A 20,203-nucleotide genomic window follows, 5' to 3' on the forward strand; every position below is an offset into this window, starting at 1 on the left:
TAAGACTGAATGTGAAAATAAAGTAATAATTGTCTTAGCTTTTCCATAGGCTTCAGATCTCAATGATTCAGTGTTAAGGACTCAATCTTCAGCCAACTTCTATGGATTTTATGGGAACATCTGTGTAAAGTGTTATTTGCTTTCGTGGACAGTTTCTTTGGGAAGACAAAACAAAATAACTTAGGTTTGTAACTTCAGACCATTGAATTGTCATAGACATTCATAAACATCCAAGATAGTTTAATTGGCAGTAACCTTGTCCAAGCTAAATATTTCCCATCTCAAATTAATGGGAATCTATCTACCTGTACCCCAAAGTTAGGTATCTGCAGATCATATTTGTTGTTACAATTTTTTCCTCTGACTTTAATTAGATAGATTGTGTTGATATTGTGCTGGGAACCACTTGCTAACCTTTATCATTCCTCTGGGATTTTTGCCATTGGTCTTAGCAGAACCTCTGTGCCCCAAATAGAAACTGTAGGCCTTTAAAAGCACCTCTCTCACAAGGAATTGACAAACTGTTCATTGCTCATCTGAGTAAAGACTCCAGACTTTCTGAAAAATTATGCTTCCTAATTTTAAATATTTGAAGATTTCATTATACAAAAATAATTTTAGAGGATTTATTTTTCCTTCTTGCTGTCTTGTAAATGAACTCTTCCTAAAACTGGAGTCTAATTTTAACAACTGAATCATGTTTGTGTTGACTGATACAGCATTGGGTTCTTATTAAAATGATTTGACATTTAATAGATACCTCATGGACAGTGGTTTTCGTAAATTAATGTTGCACATTCTCGCCTTCCTACTTTCCTGTTGTAGAGCATTATTGATTCCTTAGTTTAAAAGTAATTTTTGAGGGAGAATTCTCCTGCTCTTGTACATGGTTTTGTTTCACAGGTATTAGTTACCATTTACTGGCTGGGAAAAGCAGCAAATAGCTGTACATCCTATAGTGGAACGACGCTGAACTTGAAGGAATTTGAAGGCTTGCTGGCTCAGATGAGAAAGGTAACTCAGCTTTTCTTCTTTATCCCTTGAGGTTTAGACAAGGTGGGAAAGCAATACATTTGCTTGTTTTTAAGATCATTTTGAGGTGCATGGCATCTTTCGCCTGTGCTGGTGTGGTGGAATCGCAGAGGCCAAAGATGCCATGCATGCAAGAAAATGACCCCTTGTCTTACCAATGACATTCTTACCAAGGACATCTTTGCCTCATGCATCCCATGCTTACCTGAAGTTATACCCTCAGATGAGAGATCTGAGCTCGTCCAACTTTAATCCAAAAGAGCAAATTCAATTTGTCAGTATATGCCTTGTATGCCAGAGAGCTAAGTGCTTATTTTCCTGGGGGGTGGGGTGGGGGTGGAGGTGGTATAATGCCTGAATTAAACAATACAGCATTATACAAAAATGAAGACTTGCTCTGCTTTTTCATCCTAAAGGTCACTTTGCTTGTCCGTCAGGGCCTTGGTGTGGGTGAGGTAACGTCAGCCAAGTTCTTGTCTGGGCATCTGCCCTGGACAGGCTCTGATACTTAGACACATTCTCTTCTAAGACAGATATTTCATAGCCATTGTATTTGAATGAACTGGAAATTTGGAAAACATTTTCCACAATATTTAAAGCTTTATTTGTTTACTTGATTATGGGAAAGACTGACCTATGGTAGGAATTTGTGAAGGAAACAGTGGGATGTTTCACATGCGCATGCCTGTGTGTTCCTTTTTAAGGTTCAGCCATACAAATTAACTAATTCAAAGTACTAGGATACAGTATTACCAGGGGGAAGCCCTACCCAACCAGCCTTAGTGAATAGGTAAGGCTCATTTATAATGAGTGGCACCCATAGGTTTTGGATAAGGCCCATGTTGTGGCACAAATCAGTTAAGGCTTTGTTCTTCCTTTTTTCTCTAACATGCAAACTAAATGCATTAAATAGACCTCATTGAGAGACATTCCATGCTTTACGTTTTTTCTTTTAATATTGAAAGTAAGAATTTGTTCCAACTTTCTACTAATTTATTCTTCTTTCCTTAAATTAAAGCTAATAGCCCTCATAGTTCTTCTCCTTTGCTTGAGCCAGTCTGGCTCACATATTTATTAATGGACAAATCTTTCATATTGGACATAATACATATAAACAAAGTTTTTAAAGCTAAGTTCTTTTAAAAATAAAATAAACATACTGCTCCATTAAATATAACATGTTGTTTCTTAGTCTTAACTCTTACTTGTCCTCTAATTTTTCACCTAACTCTATTGTTAGAGAAAGTACAAATCTTGTACAGATCTAGTCTGTATTTGTGAAATCTAAACTTCTTTATATTAAATTTGGACTTGAATAATGATAGATCGGTCAGCTTTTTTAAACTATATATTTCAAAGCTAGGCCTCACAGTTCCCCTGCTGGATTCTCTTGGAATCTGATTTATTCTTGTTATTGACATTTCTTACCACTAGTCCAGCTCTTCTGGGTAGCTGTTGGTTTCTTCAGCTCTCTCAGCTTTCCTTTCTATTGAGACAGTTGATTATTTCAACTGCCTTGAAATGGCCTGTTATGAATAGCTGTTGGCTTTTTCAATGATTGTGGGTAATGTCACAGGCCATGGGAAAGTAATTAGTATCGCTGGACAAAGCATAACTAAACTAATCTGGCCAACTGTCCCATATTTCTATATAAAATAGAGAATAATTGACCTAAACTTCACAGGTCTATCCAAAACCTGGAAATATTAGTTTATCTAGAATATATATTATTTTGTTTTATCAGTTAGGATTGGGTTTCGCTAAGAAATGCAGAAAACTCTAACAGTGGCTTCAGTAAGATAGAATTTTATTTCAAAGTCACATAAGTGAAGTCTGGACATGAGCAGTGCAGAGCTGGTGTGGGCTGGCGATAATCAGGGACCCAGGCTCCTTCTATCTTTTTGCTACACCATCCTCAATGTATGGCTTCTCACCTGCTGGTCCAAGGTGGCTGCACAAGCTTCAGCCATCATGTTCACATCTGAGTCAGGAGGAAGGAGGGATGAAGAGAAGAAGAGCCTATGCCTTCCCTTTAAATACACTTCTGGGAAGTCACACACTACACCTCTGCTCTCATCTTATTGACCTAATAAACTTAGTCACATATCCATAACTAGCTGCAAGGAAAGGCTTGGGGAAAACAGATTTTATTTCAGCAAAAAATTGTGGGTATTTTCACTGGAAAAGAAATGGAGACCAGGTATTGCAGAACTACAGTCATTTCTTCTGCACGTATACAGACAGAAATAAATTTGAAATTAACATTTTTCCTTTCACAGAAGAGACTGGCCAGAAATTTTTATATTCATTTTTCTAGTGGGAGAAATATGCATAAAAATTATTAACCGTGGTGCAAGTTAAGTTCCATAATACAAGTAGCACATGTACAGCCCTTAGCATAAGTGTCTGGCATGTAGTGGATATTCATAGGAGGTTGTTATTGCTATATTCAAAAAAGGCCTCTGAAAACATAGTGACAGTGGCCTTTCACTGAACCTGGGTATGTCAGAGGAGGTCTTCCAAAGGAGGGAACACTGAAACTGAACAAAGGGGAATTATTATGAGTACACTGAGATTGAATGGAGAACCATGGGGACAAGCATGGCTCTAGAGATCTCAGAGACTGGAATTGCAAAGTCAACAGTCTAGATTCTTCCTCTTTATGTCTTTCTCTCCTTGAATTCATTCTCTCCTCCAATAGGCTAACATTCCCTCACATCAGGGAACATGGCCAATAGCATCCCCAGGATTACAAAGGCAAGGGAATTCTCCCCCCTGTCCCAGCTGTAAAGCTCCTAGGGGTGTCCTCTGGCCCAGTGTGAGTCCTATCACTGAACTAGCCACTGTGACCAGGGACAAGGGGTATCATGATTGGCCTAAGCCACTACCAGTTCAGGAGGTGAGGAGTGTTAACTAGAACGAGGGAGTAAAGAGCGGGGAGTGTGATGGACAAGCACAGACCTCTGCCCAAATAGCAGCTGCCATCAAATTCTCTTCCCTTAACCAGCCTTACTTTTCAGTGATATTTACCACCTAACTTTGAATTTATTTATTTGTTTTTCTGTTTATATTTTATCTTCCTTACTAGAATATAAGGCCCATGAGGACAGGGTATTTATCATTTTTGCCTAATGTTGTGTCGCCAGCACTAGGACAGTGCCTGGCACATAGAAGATGCTCAGTAAATATCTGTGGAACAAATAGCTTCCCTAGCCAGAGTGTGGTAGGTGGACATGGGTCATTAGGCTTGAAAAGTAGAACCCCAAAACCCTCCAGAATAGGATTTAGCCACCTTATAAATCACAAAGGAAGCAGAAAATGTTGAGTGGTAAAACAGAGACATCTGGAGTTTCTCAGATACCATAAGTCATCCACCAATCCTTGCTGGTTCTCATTATCTCTGACAAAAGGGAATGAGAAGAGGACAGATGAGTGAAATAATTCAGAAATGTTGCATGGATGAGCTGGTTGTTCTCACCCCATTCATTAACACACTTTTACTGGAACAACTAGCAATTAGCACAGCAGACAGATTTGAGTCTTTTTTCCCTTCCCTGGAGTGCTCGCTATAGAAGACAGAAAGCTGCTGGGTTCCTGGGTGAAAAACATAGATGACATAACTAGACACTAAGTAAAGGAGAATTTAGGCGGTGCTATCCTTTATGTTGGTTTATATCTTCTACTTTCCTCCAAAACTTTAACTTTAGGTGACTTGATGGAGTCCAGTACAATTCTCTATCCATCTTTATACCTGGCTGAAGCAGCTTCCTGCTTCACTCCAAGGTTCCCAGGGACCAGCTTGGCCAAGGATGGCCACGGGTGGCCTGGCTTTTAGTTTTCAAACTGGCCATGCCATTCAGCATCCAGCTCTCACTTGATCCAGGGTTTATTCTTGGCTTTCTACATAGTCATGAACAGAATGGACTTTCTGTTTTTCTTTCTCATAACTAGCTATGAGACAGCAGCTGAAGTCCAAGAAGCATACTTTCTCTTTCTTCCTTTCTGTTCTCCTATGGTGTTGTAGAGTAGGGCTGGGGAAAACATTTGGGTCTTTGGGAGAGTCTTTCTGATATTATTTTCTTGAAAATCCAGTTTTGTAATGCGCACCAACCAGCTTGTAAAATTGTGTCATTTCTCGATGTGACCAGTGGCTCAACTCTCTGAGTGTCTGCCCTCCCTATTAGGAAATTGGGCCCCAGGCATCTAGATATGAGATGTAAATGGAGAAATGGATAGAAGAGTATCAGTGTGTATATAAGGTTGTGTCCTTAATTACATATATAAATTTTGTATGATTTACATATTGATATTTACATACCCAAATAAATACATAGTAATAATAACCATAGCTAACACTTTTTGAGCGCTTGCTATATAGGTCAGGCATTTTTCTGAAAGCTTCCCATGTAGTAACACTTAACTCTCCCGGCAATCTTGTGAAATAGATGTAATTATTAGCTCTATTTTACAGATGAAAAAAAACTGAGATTGGGTAAGGTAAAATAACTTAGCTAATATCATACAGCTGACAAGGGGTGGAGCCAGGATTTAAACCCAGTCAGTCCAACTTCCAATACATGCTCTTAACCTACTCTAAACTACCTCTCTTTTCCAATATTTATAGTTTGGTATTCTAGGCATAAAGAGCATTTAGCAAAGGGACATTATGTAAGTTAGCATCATCCACCAAGTTAAGAGGCAGTGGCCAGCAATCGAAAGAGGCGATGATGCCGGTGACGGCAGTTGTAAATACACCAAAGCTAATAAACGTTAGGTTTTACATATGGATTTGGAGACAGAGGCCTGTGTTGGAATCACAGCTTTGCTGCTTACTTAGGTTACTTATCCTCTCTGAGTCTTATTTTTTTTTTTTCTGTAAAATAAGGACAATACTAATTACATCATTGGAGTTAGGGTGTGTGAGGATTAAATAATATAATGTATAAAGAGCATCAAGCATAGTCTCGGACATAATAGTAAGTATTCAATAAAAGTGACCTTTATTTTTAAGCATTTGGCCTATTCTCAGTGGATAAATAATCCAAGATAATTACTTGCCTTTCCAAAGAAATTAAATATGAAACCATATCCAGTTTAGATCTATACTTTTCTGTTAGTCATGAGTTTTTCCATTTCTAGCTAGTCAGGCGTGGCTTTTGTTCAAGTCCTGTTTAACTTCTGACCTACAAGTAAATTATCTTAATTTCCATAACTGGAATTTCTGCCTTCCTCCTGAGAGTCATGTTGGCTGTACTCACCCAGGCCACTTGATAGCCTGTTCTTCAGAGACACTAATCGAGTCCTCAGTGTGGAGATCACAGGGTGCTCCTCTCAACCTTGCCCATCTCCTCTCTCCAACTCCCTTCTCCTGATGCAAAACCCGCATGTGCCTTGTAAATTCCAGCCACTGCATCCCCTCAAAGTGTCTCTGCTGGGGATTATGGCAGAGGATCTGGTTATAATTGATAGAAGCAGGCAGCAAAGGTGCTTCCTACCAAGGCATTGGCTACAGTGGGCATATTAGCCAGTATAGACAGTTTCCAAAATCTTAAACATAGAGAATATTTATTATTTTCTTTCCATATTGAAATGTGAAGGGGACTTTCCTGAGCTTCCCAGGAAATCCACAGTGTGACATTCCAGTCTTTGCAGATGAGAACATGCCCCTCTGCCAATGTCATCCACAGCCCCGAATTCAAGCGACAGTCTGGGGGAGATTAAATTGAGGTTTATCTTTGAGTGACTGGAGTTATTTTTGTTTTCATCAGCCTGGACTATTGTAATTAATGCTAAGACACTGGCAGGAACAAGGCTTTTATTATAATATGAGGGTGAGGATGGCTTTGACTGACCTTTCTCCTGCTGGAGTTTCAGTGTTTTAGTATGTGCTGCTTGCGCTGGAAAGAATTTATAATCACGGGCTGTCAAAGACAGCCATTGTTCTCACTGCTCTGAACATGTGGGTCAGCCACAAGTGCTTTCAGCTCCCCCAGCGCCAAGAGCTGGCCGAGAGCTAAAGCATGCTTGGATTCTTCTGAGGCATCAGGAAAAGCATTTTGCATATTTTTCATTGCTTTTTTTTTTTTTTTTTTTAACTTTTTGCCTCAGAAAGACAGCTCCCTTTCAGAGCAGGAATTTCCCTTCAAGGTAGCAGGAGATGGAAGCATGCTGCTCCAGGATTTTGTGGATTTGATTTTGTTGCAAAAACAAATGCTGTATGCATTTGCCAGATCTCATAAACAGGAGCAGTTGCACCGCTAAACTAGGGGCTCCATCCCAGAACAGATATGCAGTTATGGATTCCGAAAGACGGGTCAAGGTTTAAAGTTTTAGTTTTTGTTTTTGTTCTCATCTGTCATTGTATTCTTGTAAATCCAAACTTGATGATATTTTATTCTTAATTCCTTTGATTTCTTTTTTTTTTTTTTTTTAACATTGTCGAGTAAGAGTTACTGGTTTGTTTTCTTTGTTTTGTTTTGTTTTTTTAAATATGTGTAATTTTCTCATTGGGAAAGTTGCAGCAGGGAAGGGTTGAAGAATGAAATATTGGCTTATAGATGATAATTGATTCGATAGCTGGTTGTCATAACCTGTCCATACTAATGCTAGATACAGGAATTTTTTGGAGACCACTGGAGACTTATTTTCCTGATATTGTAGGTTCAACATCTGTTGCTGTAATGTCTGTAATCCTTTCGTTTTATTTTTGGATAGGAGACTGATGACATTGAGAGCCCTAAACGTAGCATCCGAGACAGTGGCTACATTGACTGCTGGGATTCTGAGCGCAGCGACTCTCTTTCTCCCCCTCGACACGGCAGAGATGACTCCTTCGACAGCCTGGATTCCTTTGGCTCCCGTTCCCGGCAGACACCTTCGCCAGATGTAGTGCTCAGGGGAAGCAGCGATGGTAGGTTGGAACCTTAGTAAACTGCACATCTCGGAATTAAACGTTAACAAGGGCTGCCTTGTGACCGCTGGAGGGATTGGCCCTGGGAAGGCGGAACCTAATAACTCTAAACTGGTAGAAGAAAAGTCTTCTAATGTTGTTTTTCATTGTCCTTAGAATTTTGGTTGGCTTTGCCAACAGTTTGTTTGAACATTGCCTCAGTAAGCATATCTTTTGTTGGAAAATGTGTGACATCATTCCTTCCTTGGTCTCAGTGAGTCAAGACGCTGTGCAGACTGTTAGCTCATAAAGCGTGCCGAAGTTTTATGTACTCCGGTCTGAGGAAGGGAAATGTTTAAGTGAGTACCACACTATGTAAGTGAAAATGGATCAACTTCCAGCAAACTGGAAACACACGACACACGACACCTAAGTAGGAAAATTCTGAAGCCTAGGTTTGCGAAACTTAATTGGCACGGTTTTGGCAATCTGTTTGACTCATGTGATACCTGATCATGATGTGGGTGGCTGTTAATGTGTAGTACACAACCCAGATTGCCTGTTCTGAGGCTGGATTTGATTTAAATCCCATGGATTTTATATCACCTGTAAGGAATGATCATTTTTCTTTACAAAAATATATGGACATGCAACCTGATATAAATTTAATGCATATTCTCCAGAAGCTGTTTACCTTGGTATCTTGTACCTTTCTACTTTTAGGAAGGGAAGATGGCCTGGTTCTGCATGTATAAACTTGCAGAAAGACACTAATGCTGGTGGGGAATTTTTTGTTTGTATTCTTTTAAATGTATCTCTTGATGCTAACATTAAGTCTAGAGACTTAAGCCTACTCTCCGAGATAAATATTATCTTATATAGCCAAAAGATTCTTCTCAGCTATAAAATTCTATGTTACTAAATATGTGGATACTTTACATGTCCAGGTCCTGAGCTAATTACTCGACTCCTAGTATCTCATTTAGTCCTCGGCACAGAGTATGAGCTACTCACATAGTGTCTCACTTAGTCCTCTCACAGGGCTGTGTGATGCTCCTTATTCATATTTTACAGATGAACCTTAAGGAGGTTAAGTTTTCCTCCTAACATTGGTAAATGACAAAAATCACTGTCAATAAGTGGTGTAACAATGTTAGCCTCAAGAACTATGAGTCCAAAACTTATATTTTTAAGGTTAATTTATCTACACTGCTTTATTTGCCTAATAGATTTTTTTAAATTCTAGAACGTCTGAACTACTGCTTTTGTTTAGCACTTAAACTTTCCAACAAATAGATTAGCCTCAGGGCCACATAGTCTGACTCCTAAAGAATTCCATGGTGCATTGTGAGTGGCTTGAAAAACATTTCTAAAATTTTATATGCCCTTTTAGTACCACCCACAGTTTTAGAAGTTATAATACCAAGAGCATGATCTAATTGAGCTTTAACCTAACTAGAAGGTAGATTTACTTTAACAAACCTGTAAACTATTTTATCCGTATTATTCTGATTGTTATTTTAAAAATTGTGATTTTTCTCATCTTGGTTTTTTATAACTGGTAACATAAATCCTTTATTTAGTCTGTCGCCAGCTTCCAGGGGTTCAGAGTTTGTAATGAGCTGCATCTCGAAGGGATTTGAGATGTTGGTTACTAATATTGTAGTTGTGCAGAGGCATGATTTTGTTTGCAGCAATTAAGATTGATAAGCTAGAGTCTTAAAAACATTTTATAAATGTTTTTTTCCATCTAAAGAATAACATGAAATTGAGCTTCACAAAATAGCATCCATGAAAAACATTTTACACACAAACTTCACCAATCAGCCTGATACCTTCAGGCTTATGTTCTTGTAAACTAATCAAGACTTAATGAGGGTTTTAAAGAAAATCAACACGTTTTTTATCTGCCTAAAAAAATTTAGTATAATTTTATTCAAATAGATGTTGTATTTCCTTAAAATTTATGGTATATTTTTAAATGATGCTAATCAAGAATATTGCTAGTCCTAATAAACACTTTCAAATTTAGAAGAATTTTCTATTTGAGTCTTGAAAATTTATTTCCTAGGACTCAAAATCAATTAGAGAATGTCTTAACCATAAAATCCTCCAACACTATATTGGGTCAATTTGAAGAGCCTCTGTTTTATTGTTATTGAGGCCCACTCACCCATTCAATAGGAACAGTCAAGAGCCACACTCATTAGAGGTGTCATGTTCTGTGGGTTGGACACAGAGCTACCTGGAAGGGATGCTGTGGGTCCCTAGCATCGAAACAGCCAATCTGTGTGGCTTAGCTAGGTGTCAGTTTCTCCCTTACCTTCATCATCGTTCCTTCTGAGGCCTTCATTTCATCGAAGAGGAAATACAAAAACTTCCACTTAGGTACTTTTAAAATTAAGAACATATTTTATAAATATATTGTATTTTGTTAAATGAATACTCTTATCTTTTGTATAAAAGATGAGTTCAGGGAGAGAAATAAGGAATGAGAGAAGTTAAAGTACTAGAGGAATATTAAAAAGCAGAGGGTTTGGGTGTGTATGGAAAAGATGTGTAAAACAAAGAAAGACCCCTATTCGCTGCAAGGGAAAGAAATGGAGCCCTGTGGAAAGGAAGGATAGAACTTTGATAAAGTTTTTAAAACTTTTTTAAATAAATAAAAAGGGTGATATCTTTATGTGTTAAACAACCTGTTTTGACTTTCATTCCGTATATTGTAGATAATGTATTTATTTTAGATATTGTACAGAAATAATGTTCATAGATTATAGGATTTTAGAATTGAGACAATTCTAATCCATTATTAAACCTTCGTAGTTGACTGAAGAATCATTGTCTTTCATTCATTTATTCAACAAAATGCAGTGCTTTCCCTAGTTCAGATACTTTAAGCATTTGGACATTTCTCCAAGAAGACTGTGCCCCAGAGGAAAGAACTCTGGGCTGGGAGTCTGAAGAACAGAAATTAGAATCCCTAACTGTGCCTAACTAGCCATGGAGGAAGGGCTCTCTTGGCCTCTCTGAGTCTCTGTTTCCCCTTCTTTAGAATGGGGATAATATTGAATAGGGAAACAAATCTAAGAGTTTGGCAAGGTAAGGTAGTATTAGTGTCTGTTTATAAAGCAATCCACGGAGCTCTAGACATTTTATTATGACACTGAGACAGATATACAATACTTGATAAAAGACTTGGGATACAAAGGAAGCTAAGTTACAAATTAAAAACTAACAAGTAATGAAATGGTCAAATCTTCAGAGGAAGACTGAAAGCAAGTGGCATGAATAATTCATAAACTGAATATTTTATCTTCAACAATGAACAACTTGTTTATGGTCAATGCTTTTAACTTTTGCAGTCTTTTAAGGCTACTAAATCATTTCATCTCCAGGGCAAATCATTTCTTTCCTATTTTATAGAAAAAGACAGTCAAGTGTGTTAGAGATAAGCCTAGAATCCCAAAGCTCTTTACTGACAAATCCAGAACTATTATGACATAAAGAGTAGTCACCATTTATTAAGCACTTACTGTGGGCTGAGTACTGTACCAACAGTTTTCCATGTATCTGATCCTCCCAACAGTCCTATGAAGTAGATGTTTTTATTATCTTCACTCAACAGATTGGAAAACTGAGGCTTAAAGTGATGAAGTAACAAATGCAGAGTCTCATAGCTACTGAGCAGCAGAACTCAGCATGAAGTGGACCTGACTTAACACTCTATACATGCACAACTCACTCTGTTAGGCCGCCACATCTCTCATCTTGACTCAGTTTAAGACTCTTTTCGCAACTGTAAATAGGCAATTTTCTATTAGGAGTTGAATTGCCTCATAATACTCTCATTGCTTAAGAGTTTCAAACCGGTATTAAAATGGGGGTTACCTATAAAGAGTAGTTTGTTTTAATGACGGCTTGACTCTATAGATCTTAGAAATTTAGTGATATGAGACTTAGGAAACAAGGATACAATATAATTAATTATTGGGGCTTTCTCAAGACTGATGTTGGCAACATTGAATTCTGTTGCATTATCTAAAACACTCTGTAAACCAAACCAATACATTTATTCATCAAACAATTTGAGGATGCCCACTGTGTGCAAAAGACACTGTGATAAGTCCTGTGGATGACGTACAGCCCTTGTTCTCAAAATACGAGATCGAAAGTAAAACATGCCAAAAGAAAAGAATAGGTCATCGGGCCATAAGGTTCACAGGAAAAAAGATTGCTTTCAGCAGTGGGTACCAGGAAGGGCTCTGATATAGAGGAATATGCATTTATTATAGCTCAAACCATTTCCCGGAAGGCAAACCCTTAATTATAATCCAAATCAGCCACTTTTCTGAATTCCTATAGTTCCTACATGTTTGTGCTTCTTAGTTATAACTAATATTCTCCAGGTGTTTCATGGGTTGGTTAAAGGTACCTCAAAGATAAAATCCTTTATAATTTTTATTTGTCAGAATATCTAGCACAGTGTAAGACATTGAACAATAGGTGCTCAGTAAAAACTCCATTGGCTACTTTTTTTTTTCTTTTGAGAGGTGCAGAATCTGAGTAGGCATATAGTACTATTGAAAATATATCGCTAATTTTAATTCTCAGATACAGTTAGGCTTACCTCTATTTTTTTTTATTTGACTTTTTTTTCTGATTAGAGTTGAGAGCTTTTTACAGAGTAGACTAATTTAAAGTGATAGTTTAGATTCGTTAAGCGAAGAATTTGAAGAATCCCCAGAACCCATAGATTTGACCACATCCCTAACACTGTATACTTGCCATTGGGAACTTTCCTGCTAGCCTAACAGGATTCTCAGCACCCATCCTCTCTTCCCTAGGGAGAGGAAGTGACTCTGAATCTGACTTGCCACATCGGAAGCTGCCAGATGTGAAGAAAGATGACATGTCTGCCAGGCGGACTTCCCATGGTGAGCCGAAATCAGCAGTGCCTTTTAACCAGTACCTCCCCAACAAAAGCAATCAGACAGCTTATGTCCCTGCTCCTCTGAGAAAGAAGAAAGTAGAGCGAGAAGAATATCGAAAGAGCTGGAGCACTGCCACCTCCCCCCTGGGTGGGGAGAGGCCCTTTAGGTAAGTCTTGAACTATGCTACTCCCATCCTGGTTTGAACATGGGTGGTATAGGAGACCTATAGCTTCTGGACACAAATGAGCTCAAATACTTCTTTCAGAACTTGGATGCAAGATTACAAATGGAGGTGGCAGAATAGACCTTTGGAGAGATATTATAGAATTTAAGCATCACGAAGTCACCTAGAACAGTGCCTGGCACATAGTAGGTATTCAACAAATACTTGTCTAATGAGCAGATTTTTGAAACAGGTACTATTGGCAGAACATCGAGGACACATCTGTCATCCATGTTCTTCTGTGGAGACTGCCTGACTCCACTTCTCTTATCTTAGGTGCAGAAAGATTTATCTTTATGCGAAAATACTTTTTTTTTATTGAGATGCATACTTATCTGGATACAAGCTCAAGTATGTAAGGGATGCATGGGCCATGCTTCAGAAACACGTGTAGAAACTCTTAATAAATGCAAGATGCGCTGGACTACTAATCTCTTTAAAGAAACAATCAGTGTTTTCTCTAATCTCTGATTATGTTTTTGTATTTATTCATGCAGTGATAATTTATTGAGCATCTACTACAGGCTAGGAGCTGTCTTTTAGACATTGGGCACCCATTAGTAAATAAGATAGAGTCCCTGCCTTCAAGAACCTTATTGTCCAATAAAAGAAACTTACAGTGCAGTCTAATACTTTCAGCAAAACCACCCTGATCATTGCATGGTTATTTCTAATAGTCTACCTTTATTATCTATGACTGTCCATTGAACAAGAGTTTTATTAAAAGTTTTAATTATTGAACGAAACATGAATTTTACCTTTCCAGCAGAAAAGGTTTTTGCCTTTCAATATCAATTTGAAATAGCTCTTAATCAGTGTTGAGATTATGATGCATTGTATTAATTAACAAATGATTACATTTAATTTTCTTCTCATTAGCAGGATTATATTGCATGCTATGACTTTTTTTTTTTTTTTTTTAAGTAGAAAGTAATATCAGAATGACTAGGAGATAGCATGTGGTCTGCTCCCCAGCCTAGTCTGTTAGTTTGGTAAACCATATTGTTCAACTCACTAGCAATCCTGAAACAATAGAGGAAGAGGGAAGTGAAGTGGGGTCTCCTTGTGAAGATGACCCAGTCGGCCAAATGGATCCTGGTGGGAAGCCTTCTGATGGTGGGTTGGAATTACCCATCTGCAGTGGTAAGGAACAGCCTCCTCCAGAGGGCGCTGTGGTGGCACAAGTGCCCAAGTTCGAAGAAAAAGACGCTGCTGAAATCCAGAAGCGCAGGAGGCTAGAGCAAGCTGGAATCAAGGTCATGCCAGCAGCACAGCGCTTTGCCAGGTCAGCTCAGCAGGCTGAGGGCTGACCTGGCTGGCTTCGTGCATGCCTGGGGTTTGGAATCTGTCTGGAGTGTTGGAGTTTACATCTTGTTTTCCCACTTCCTGCTTTTCCGTTGCATCACTATTCCCTACTTGGAGCAAGTAGAAATAGCTAATAGTCTCTGTCCTGGGGCATGTCGTTGCTTAAGTAGTTGGTTATTTTAAATGGAGGTGAAGAGTGAGTTTCTTGCTGCTTGATTAGACCTTGTCCTTGTCAAGTATCCTGGTCAGTCATCTGTGGGCTGTAGAATTTACCTGGCAATAACATTTTAGTTTTCAATGGTTATGGACTGTTAATTTTTACTCTACTCCTAAATGGCTCTTATCTTACTTTATACATCACTGGAAAATAGTTCCTTTGAAATGAGGAGTACTCACTTTAGAGAGTGGCTGGCTTACAAAAATCCACTTACTTCCTTTGTCCCAAGGGAATAGTAAGAAAGACTGGGTTTATTCGATTCCTTTTTCTAAAGCATGTTGATTCAAAAACAAAGAATGGAGTAATTATTTCTCTTAATTGTAACAAAGGCACTAGTATAGGTCCTTATGGCTTCATATTACATGTGAGATGGTCACAGAAAACTGTAGGTCTACAGTTTTATTTAGTGTTTTGAGCTGTTTAATGTTTCTCACATAGTAACCACAAAGATCATAACAAATAGTGAAACCAAAATTTATTTGACAAATTAAAATCGATAACAATTTGACAATTGAAATTCCTTTGCCACTTGCTATTCCATTTAATCCTCAGAGATAGGTGACATACCAGTTTTCAAGAAGAGTAAACTGAGGATCAGTGATAGTAAGTGACTTGCCGGTCTCAGAGCTGGTTATTGCTGACCTGCTGGCCAGTTTTAGATGTTCTGACCACAGAACCTCTTCGGCCTTCCACATATTTAATGGAACATTTTCCATATCTCTGTACAATTCCCTATCCACTTACTGCTGTGGTCTAGGTCTTAACTGAAAGTTCCAGCATTGACTTCTTTGGATTTAATCTTAGAGTAGCTTTGTATTGATTTTTAAAACCAAGGATATACTTCTTTTCTGTCTGTGGTATACCCCAGATAAGTATGTCTATCCTAAACATGTATATGCTTCCAGAAAACTCCAACATAGAGTCATACTTGTGTTAAAAGGATCTCTCCCGGTTTCTAAAATGATGAAGAGTAATGTAGTAGAATCTTAAAAACAAAAACAAATCCAGATATTCTTCAAATTTGGGCTCAGAAAGCTTGTCAGACACATATATTTTTTTCTCCAATTTGAGCATCTTCTCGTATCAGAAAAGTGTTGCAATGAACATGGGAATGCTAATACCTCTTTGGATCCTGATTTCGGTTCTTTTGGATAAATACCCAAAAGTGGGATTATGGGATCATATGGTAGTTCTATTTTTTAATTTTTTGAGGAACCTCTGTATCATCTTTAGAGTATACAAAAGAGCAAGGGGAGATGAGTGGGGAGCTACATTAAGCTAACTCAGCACACCCAAGAATCTTGGTGATATAGGGGACAAGTGTTTGAGCAAAGGCTGGAAATTTTATCAGTGTATTCTGCCACTTCAGTAACTGGGAGATTTCTAATAAAACATTGAAACCTTTTATCACAATTCGTATTCTGTATACAAACCTAGAATAGTGGTTAGTTTACAAATGTAATTCTGATTGATGAATATTATATTTATGTGGTAATTTTTGCTTCTGTCCATGTTTCTTGTTATCTGGCTTAATTTTTACGTATTTTGTTTAACTTAGCTCTATTACACAGAAATTTTCAGGTCAGATAATGTCATCACTCCCTGGATCTTCTGACTTCACATTTAAAATTGGGTTCAGGAAAATTATGCATATTCCCAGAGAATGTCCCCAATAGTAGTATGACACAGATGTTCCAAACACCCAGAATTCATTTGTTAAACAAATTTTTCAGCTGCTAGCTCTCTCATCAAGGTTTTTTACAGACTGTGCCGCAAGCCTGGCATGTTTGTGTCTTTGTCACTTACTTTTTGCAGCCCATAACAGAGTTGAGAGTCATTCTAAGTTTATCCACATTTGGGATCCTGCTTTTAATGTGGCAGAAAGTAGCTTAACTGGAATGAAAAGAATATCATGAAGAATAAAAAGGTTCTTAGTGTCTAAAAAATAAAAATATAAAATATTTAAATATGCTGATGTCTCTTCAAACATTGTGACCTCGGTCTCCTGTCTTTGCCATCCAGATGAATTCTAGCCACCACATCTTTGGACCCAATAAGATGTCCAAAAAACTTTTCTCTCCCATTTCTTAGCTGGGAAAGTGTGTGTTTGCAGAGATGGGTGAGAGTGTGGAGGCATGGGTGAGGGAAGGAGGCTTGTAGATGAAGAACAAGGCTTTACTTTTTAGACTGTTTTTGTTGTTGATGTCATTCTTTCCCAAGTATTATCAAACACCTCCTTGTATTATTTTTAATGCAATATATAAAAAAGGAGCAAAGGTGCATGTTGTTTTATTTTCACACGAATTTAGAAGCCTAGACGTCCCAAGCTTCCTGCCAAACAATATATTAGGAGGTATCTTAGCATCAAGGGACAGAAACTAGGACTTCTTAATAAATGTGTGGAGTTTAATATTTATTAGAGTTGCCATCGAAGTAAAAAGCATAGAACCTACTTTTTGTTCTATTTTAGTTTGTGATTAAGTTATCTCAAATACCTCAAATATGAGACTCTGCCAAAGAAGCCAAGATTTCTGTTTTTAAGAGGATAAAATAAGAATCAAAATTCACTTCCCCTGAATTAAAATACTGTAGAATACTGAGTTTCTCTGAATTGTTGTTTCCCATTGGAGAAGTAAACTTTTTTTTAAAACTGAATTATAGGTTTCACATGATTGTACTTCTTTTCTAATTGTTTTCATATGTTTCAGTACTCAGTATTTTCTGCTAGTCTGTGGATCTTCTCAGCCACATAGTAATTAATTACAGAGTGGGGAAAAATACCTCTGAGGAACAATAGACATTTTAGAAATTTTTAGAGGAAGAGCAGATGCAGCTAAGTGCCAGACATGTATTTCTCTACATCCCTCCTTACCAGATGCCTGTGTCACTAGCTGTTGCTGAACAGATCCTTGGGGATCAGGGACCAGGCAGACAGATAACTTGCACGAACTTTTGTGATTCTGGATGTAGCTGCCCTGTTTGGACACTGAGTGAAACAAGGATGTTTCTGGTGTTGCCCATGACATTCCCAGGAGGCCTAACAGGCTTTTCTGGAGAGCCCAGTTTCTTTCAATAGAACAAACTGACTGCCAATCTGAGCTGGTTGCTTGTGTGTTGCCAAGTAAAAGGGGGCGAAAGAAAATGCCAGCTCTTCCTTAGTTATCTCATTCACTTTGAAATATATAAGCCTTAGAAACATTGAGACAGGAGTTTTTTTCTTCCCCCTCACCTGCTTTGCGCCAATAATCTCTGCTACAAAGATAGCCTTACATGTTTTAGATGAGGCTGGACAGGGTTGCCAGGTTGGAGGCAGGGCCTGGCATTTCTCGTTTCGCATTGGACTGATTCCTTCTAAGTGAAGCATCAAGCTGTGCTCAGAGAGCAACCCCTTCTTCTCAAAGCAACTCATTTATGAATGACTTGGAAAAAATAAAAGTGCCAAACCACCCCATGAATATCAAGCGAGAGAGCCTGGGTCTGCCCCCTTAAATTTATTTAATTTACTTAAGTTCAGATGACTAAAATCAGAAACCTCAACATCCACCTCTGCAAAGTGAGCATCAAAATTCCTATCTTGCAGGGTTGTCATGAAAGTTACTATATCTGGAAGGCACTAACTGCTCAGAGAGATGTAATTATTGAAAAATAAAGTAGATTGTATTGAAGCTTCATAATAGACTGCTCCTAGGGTCCTTCAAGGAAAAAAGAAAAGCATCTTATAAAAAAATCATTTAAATACTTTGGTAACTAGACACCTGTGAGCACAATCCTGCATATCTGCGTTATATGTGTGATTTATTACTTTATGGCCAACAATGCCAGCTCAGAATTTGTTTTTTTTTTTTTTCTTTCTCTGAGTCTGCCTTGAAGCTCTGAATTTATAGGATTCAAACAGTTAGCAGAAAATCAGTCATTGTGACCGGTTTTTCAAGTGAGCAGAGAGTGGCTTTAAGTGGCCAATGATACGGAAAGTTTTCTTCACCCCACCCCCGCCTTTTTAAAGTCCACATATCTAAATTGAGATCACTTGACACATAAGGCACCAGATTCTCTCTGCTCAAATTGGCATCACAAATTGGCATGGGCATTTGCATAAATGCACACGTTTTATTTCACAGAATGCTGCCTGAGTTAGGGGAGATTGAAACCCAGGACCCCTGGTCATAAAATAGAAAGAATGCCACTCTTGGAATTAAGGGATTCAAACTAGGGGTCTACTCCCATAGTGGAATTGGAGTTGGAACAGCTGAGATGAGATAATGAGTGTGAAAGGGCTTTGTATACTGTAAAGTGCTGTGCAAGCATTGTAAGATATGTCTAGTTAGCATTCTGCTGTTGTTAATCCTGGCAGAACATTGCTCTCTGTAACCAGCAATGCAAATCTCAGCTCCATTCTAAGTACAACTCACAGGATCCTTTTATTTAGTAACCAAAATACTTCTCTTTCTTCTACTTCTATAGTAATGATAATGCCTTATTTTTTGTATGATTCTCTGCTTTCAATATGGTTCTTGACCTGGTCTTTTGTTTAATGAATAGCGCAGTGGTTAAGAACAGGACCTCTGGAGCCAGACTGCTGGGTTTAAATTTTATCTTAAGCACTGGCGCTTTGACCTGGGGCAAATTTCTTAACCTAAGAAATTTCTTAATCTGAGTTTCCACTCTGTAAAATGAAGGTGCTAATACCATTAACATTGCAGGGTTAGTATTAGAGTTTGATGAATTAACACAGAAAAAATTCTAGCACATAGTATGCATCAGTAACTATTAGCCACCTTCTTTATCTGCATCAGTGTGCTTTTTGAGGAGATTAATTCATTGGCCTATCATTTCCCCCTGACCATTCCTGTCCAGTTGATACTTGCTGGACACATTGGCTAAGGAGGCAGAGAGGAGCATAAGCACAGTCCGGGAGTTGCCAGGTAGGACATTGAGAGTCAGATGTGCAACACAAAAGTCATTTCTTAAAAATTTCATATTTTAAGAAATAAATTTATTCAGGGAGCAAAGTACCACCAACCACCTCCAAATAATGTGTTTTAAAATTTTATTGAGAACAGTGGTCAGCAGTGAGGAGTTTTCTGGGCATGAACTAATGATGATTTGATATTCCAAAAGTCAGACAGGGTCAGGGCCTGCTATGGTGTTAAGGTGATGACTCCTCTGGAGCAGTGTGGGCAGAACAGTAGACAGTGGACCACCTGGGTGACCAGAGAACGGAGAGTCCTTACTCATTTTACTGTTAGCCAGGCTAATTCCTGAGATGAATTGTCTTTATTTCTGAGATGAATTGTCCTTTGAGGATGAAGAATTTACTCTGAATCCTCACTCAGAAATTGGATACAAAGTAGGTGAAGTTTCTTTAGAAGTCAAGGTATTTTATTTACTTACCGACTTTATGAACTGAGAAGATAAAAGATTTTTTGAAAGTTTTAATATTTTATAATTACTTAGAATCAAGCCTGTTCTTATGAGGAAGGGAAGAGGAGTCTGTATGAATACCAGATAGACGCAATCAACTGTGTTCCCACCCCACCCATTACCAACAAAAACAAAAAACAAAACAAAGTGAAAAAGCCCTGGTATTTTACCATTAAACTGCATTC

General features: G+C 38.2%; 1 protein-coding gene across 17 annotated transcripts in view; it reads left to right on the top strand.

Moving 5' to 3' along the window:
• Positions 1 to 20,203, top strand: part of LIMCH1 (LIM and calponin homology domains 1) — a 92,250-nt gene that overhangs the window by 1,751 nt on the left and 70,296 nt on the right. For 9 of the 17 annotated variants that reach the window (XM_011362791.2, XM_011362793.2, XM_023532224.1 and 6 more), the window contains exons 2-4: positions 904 to 1,014; positions 7,747 to 7,942; positions 12,766 to 13,018. In XM_011362791.2, coding sequence (XP_011361093.1) covers positions 1,006 to 1,014; positions 7,747 to 7,942; positions 12,766 to 13,018 — 458 coding nt within the window. In that variant the 5' untranslated portion in view covers positions 904 to 1,005. Of the gene's footprint in view, positions 1 to 165; positions 185 to 903; positions 1,015 to 7,157; positions 7,352 to 7,746; positions 7,943 to 12,765; positions 13,019 to 14,093; positions 14,361 to 20,203 lie in introns of those variants that run through there. The other 8 variants (XM_011362787.2, XM_023532218.1, XM_011362788.2 and 5 more) reach the window with 4 other exon arrangements.

Source organism: Pteropus vampyrus, unplaced genomic scaffold (assembly GCF_000151845.1).
Source record: "Pteropus vampyrus isolate Shadow unplaced genomic scaffold, Pvam_2.0 Scaffold79, whole genome shotgun sequence".
Taxonomy (NCBI): Eukaryota; Metazoa; Chordata; class Mammalia; order Chiroptera; family Pteropodidae; genus Pteropus; species Pteropus vampyrus.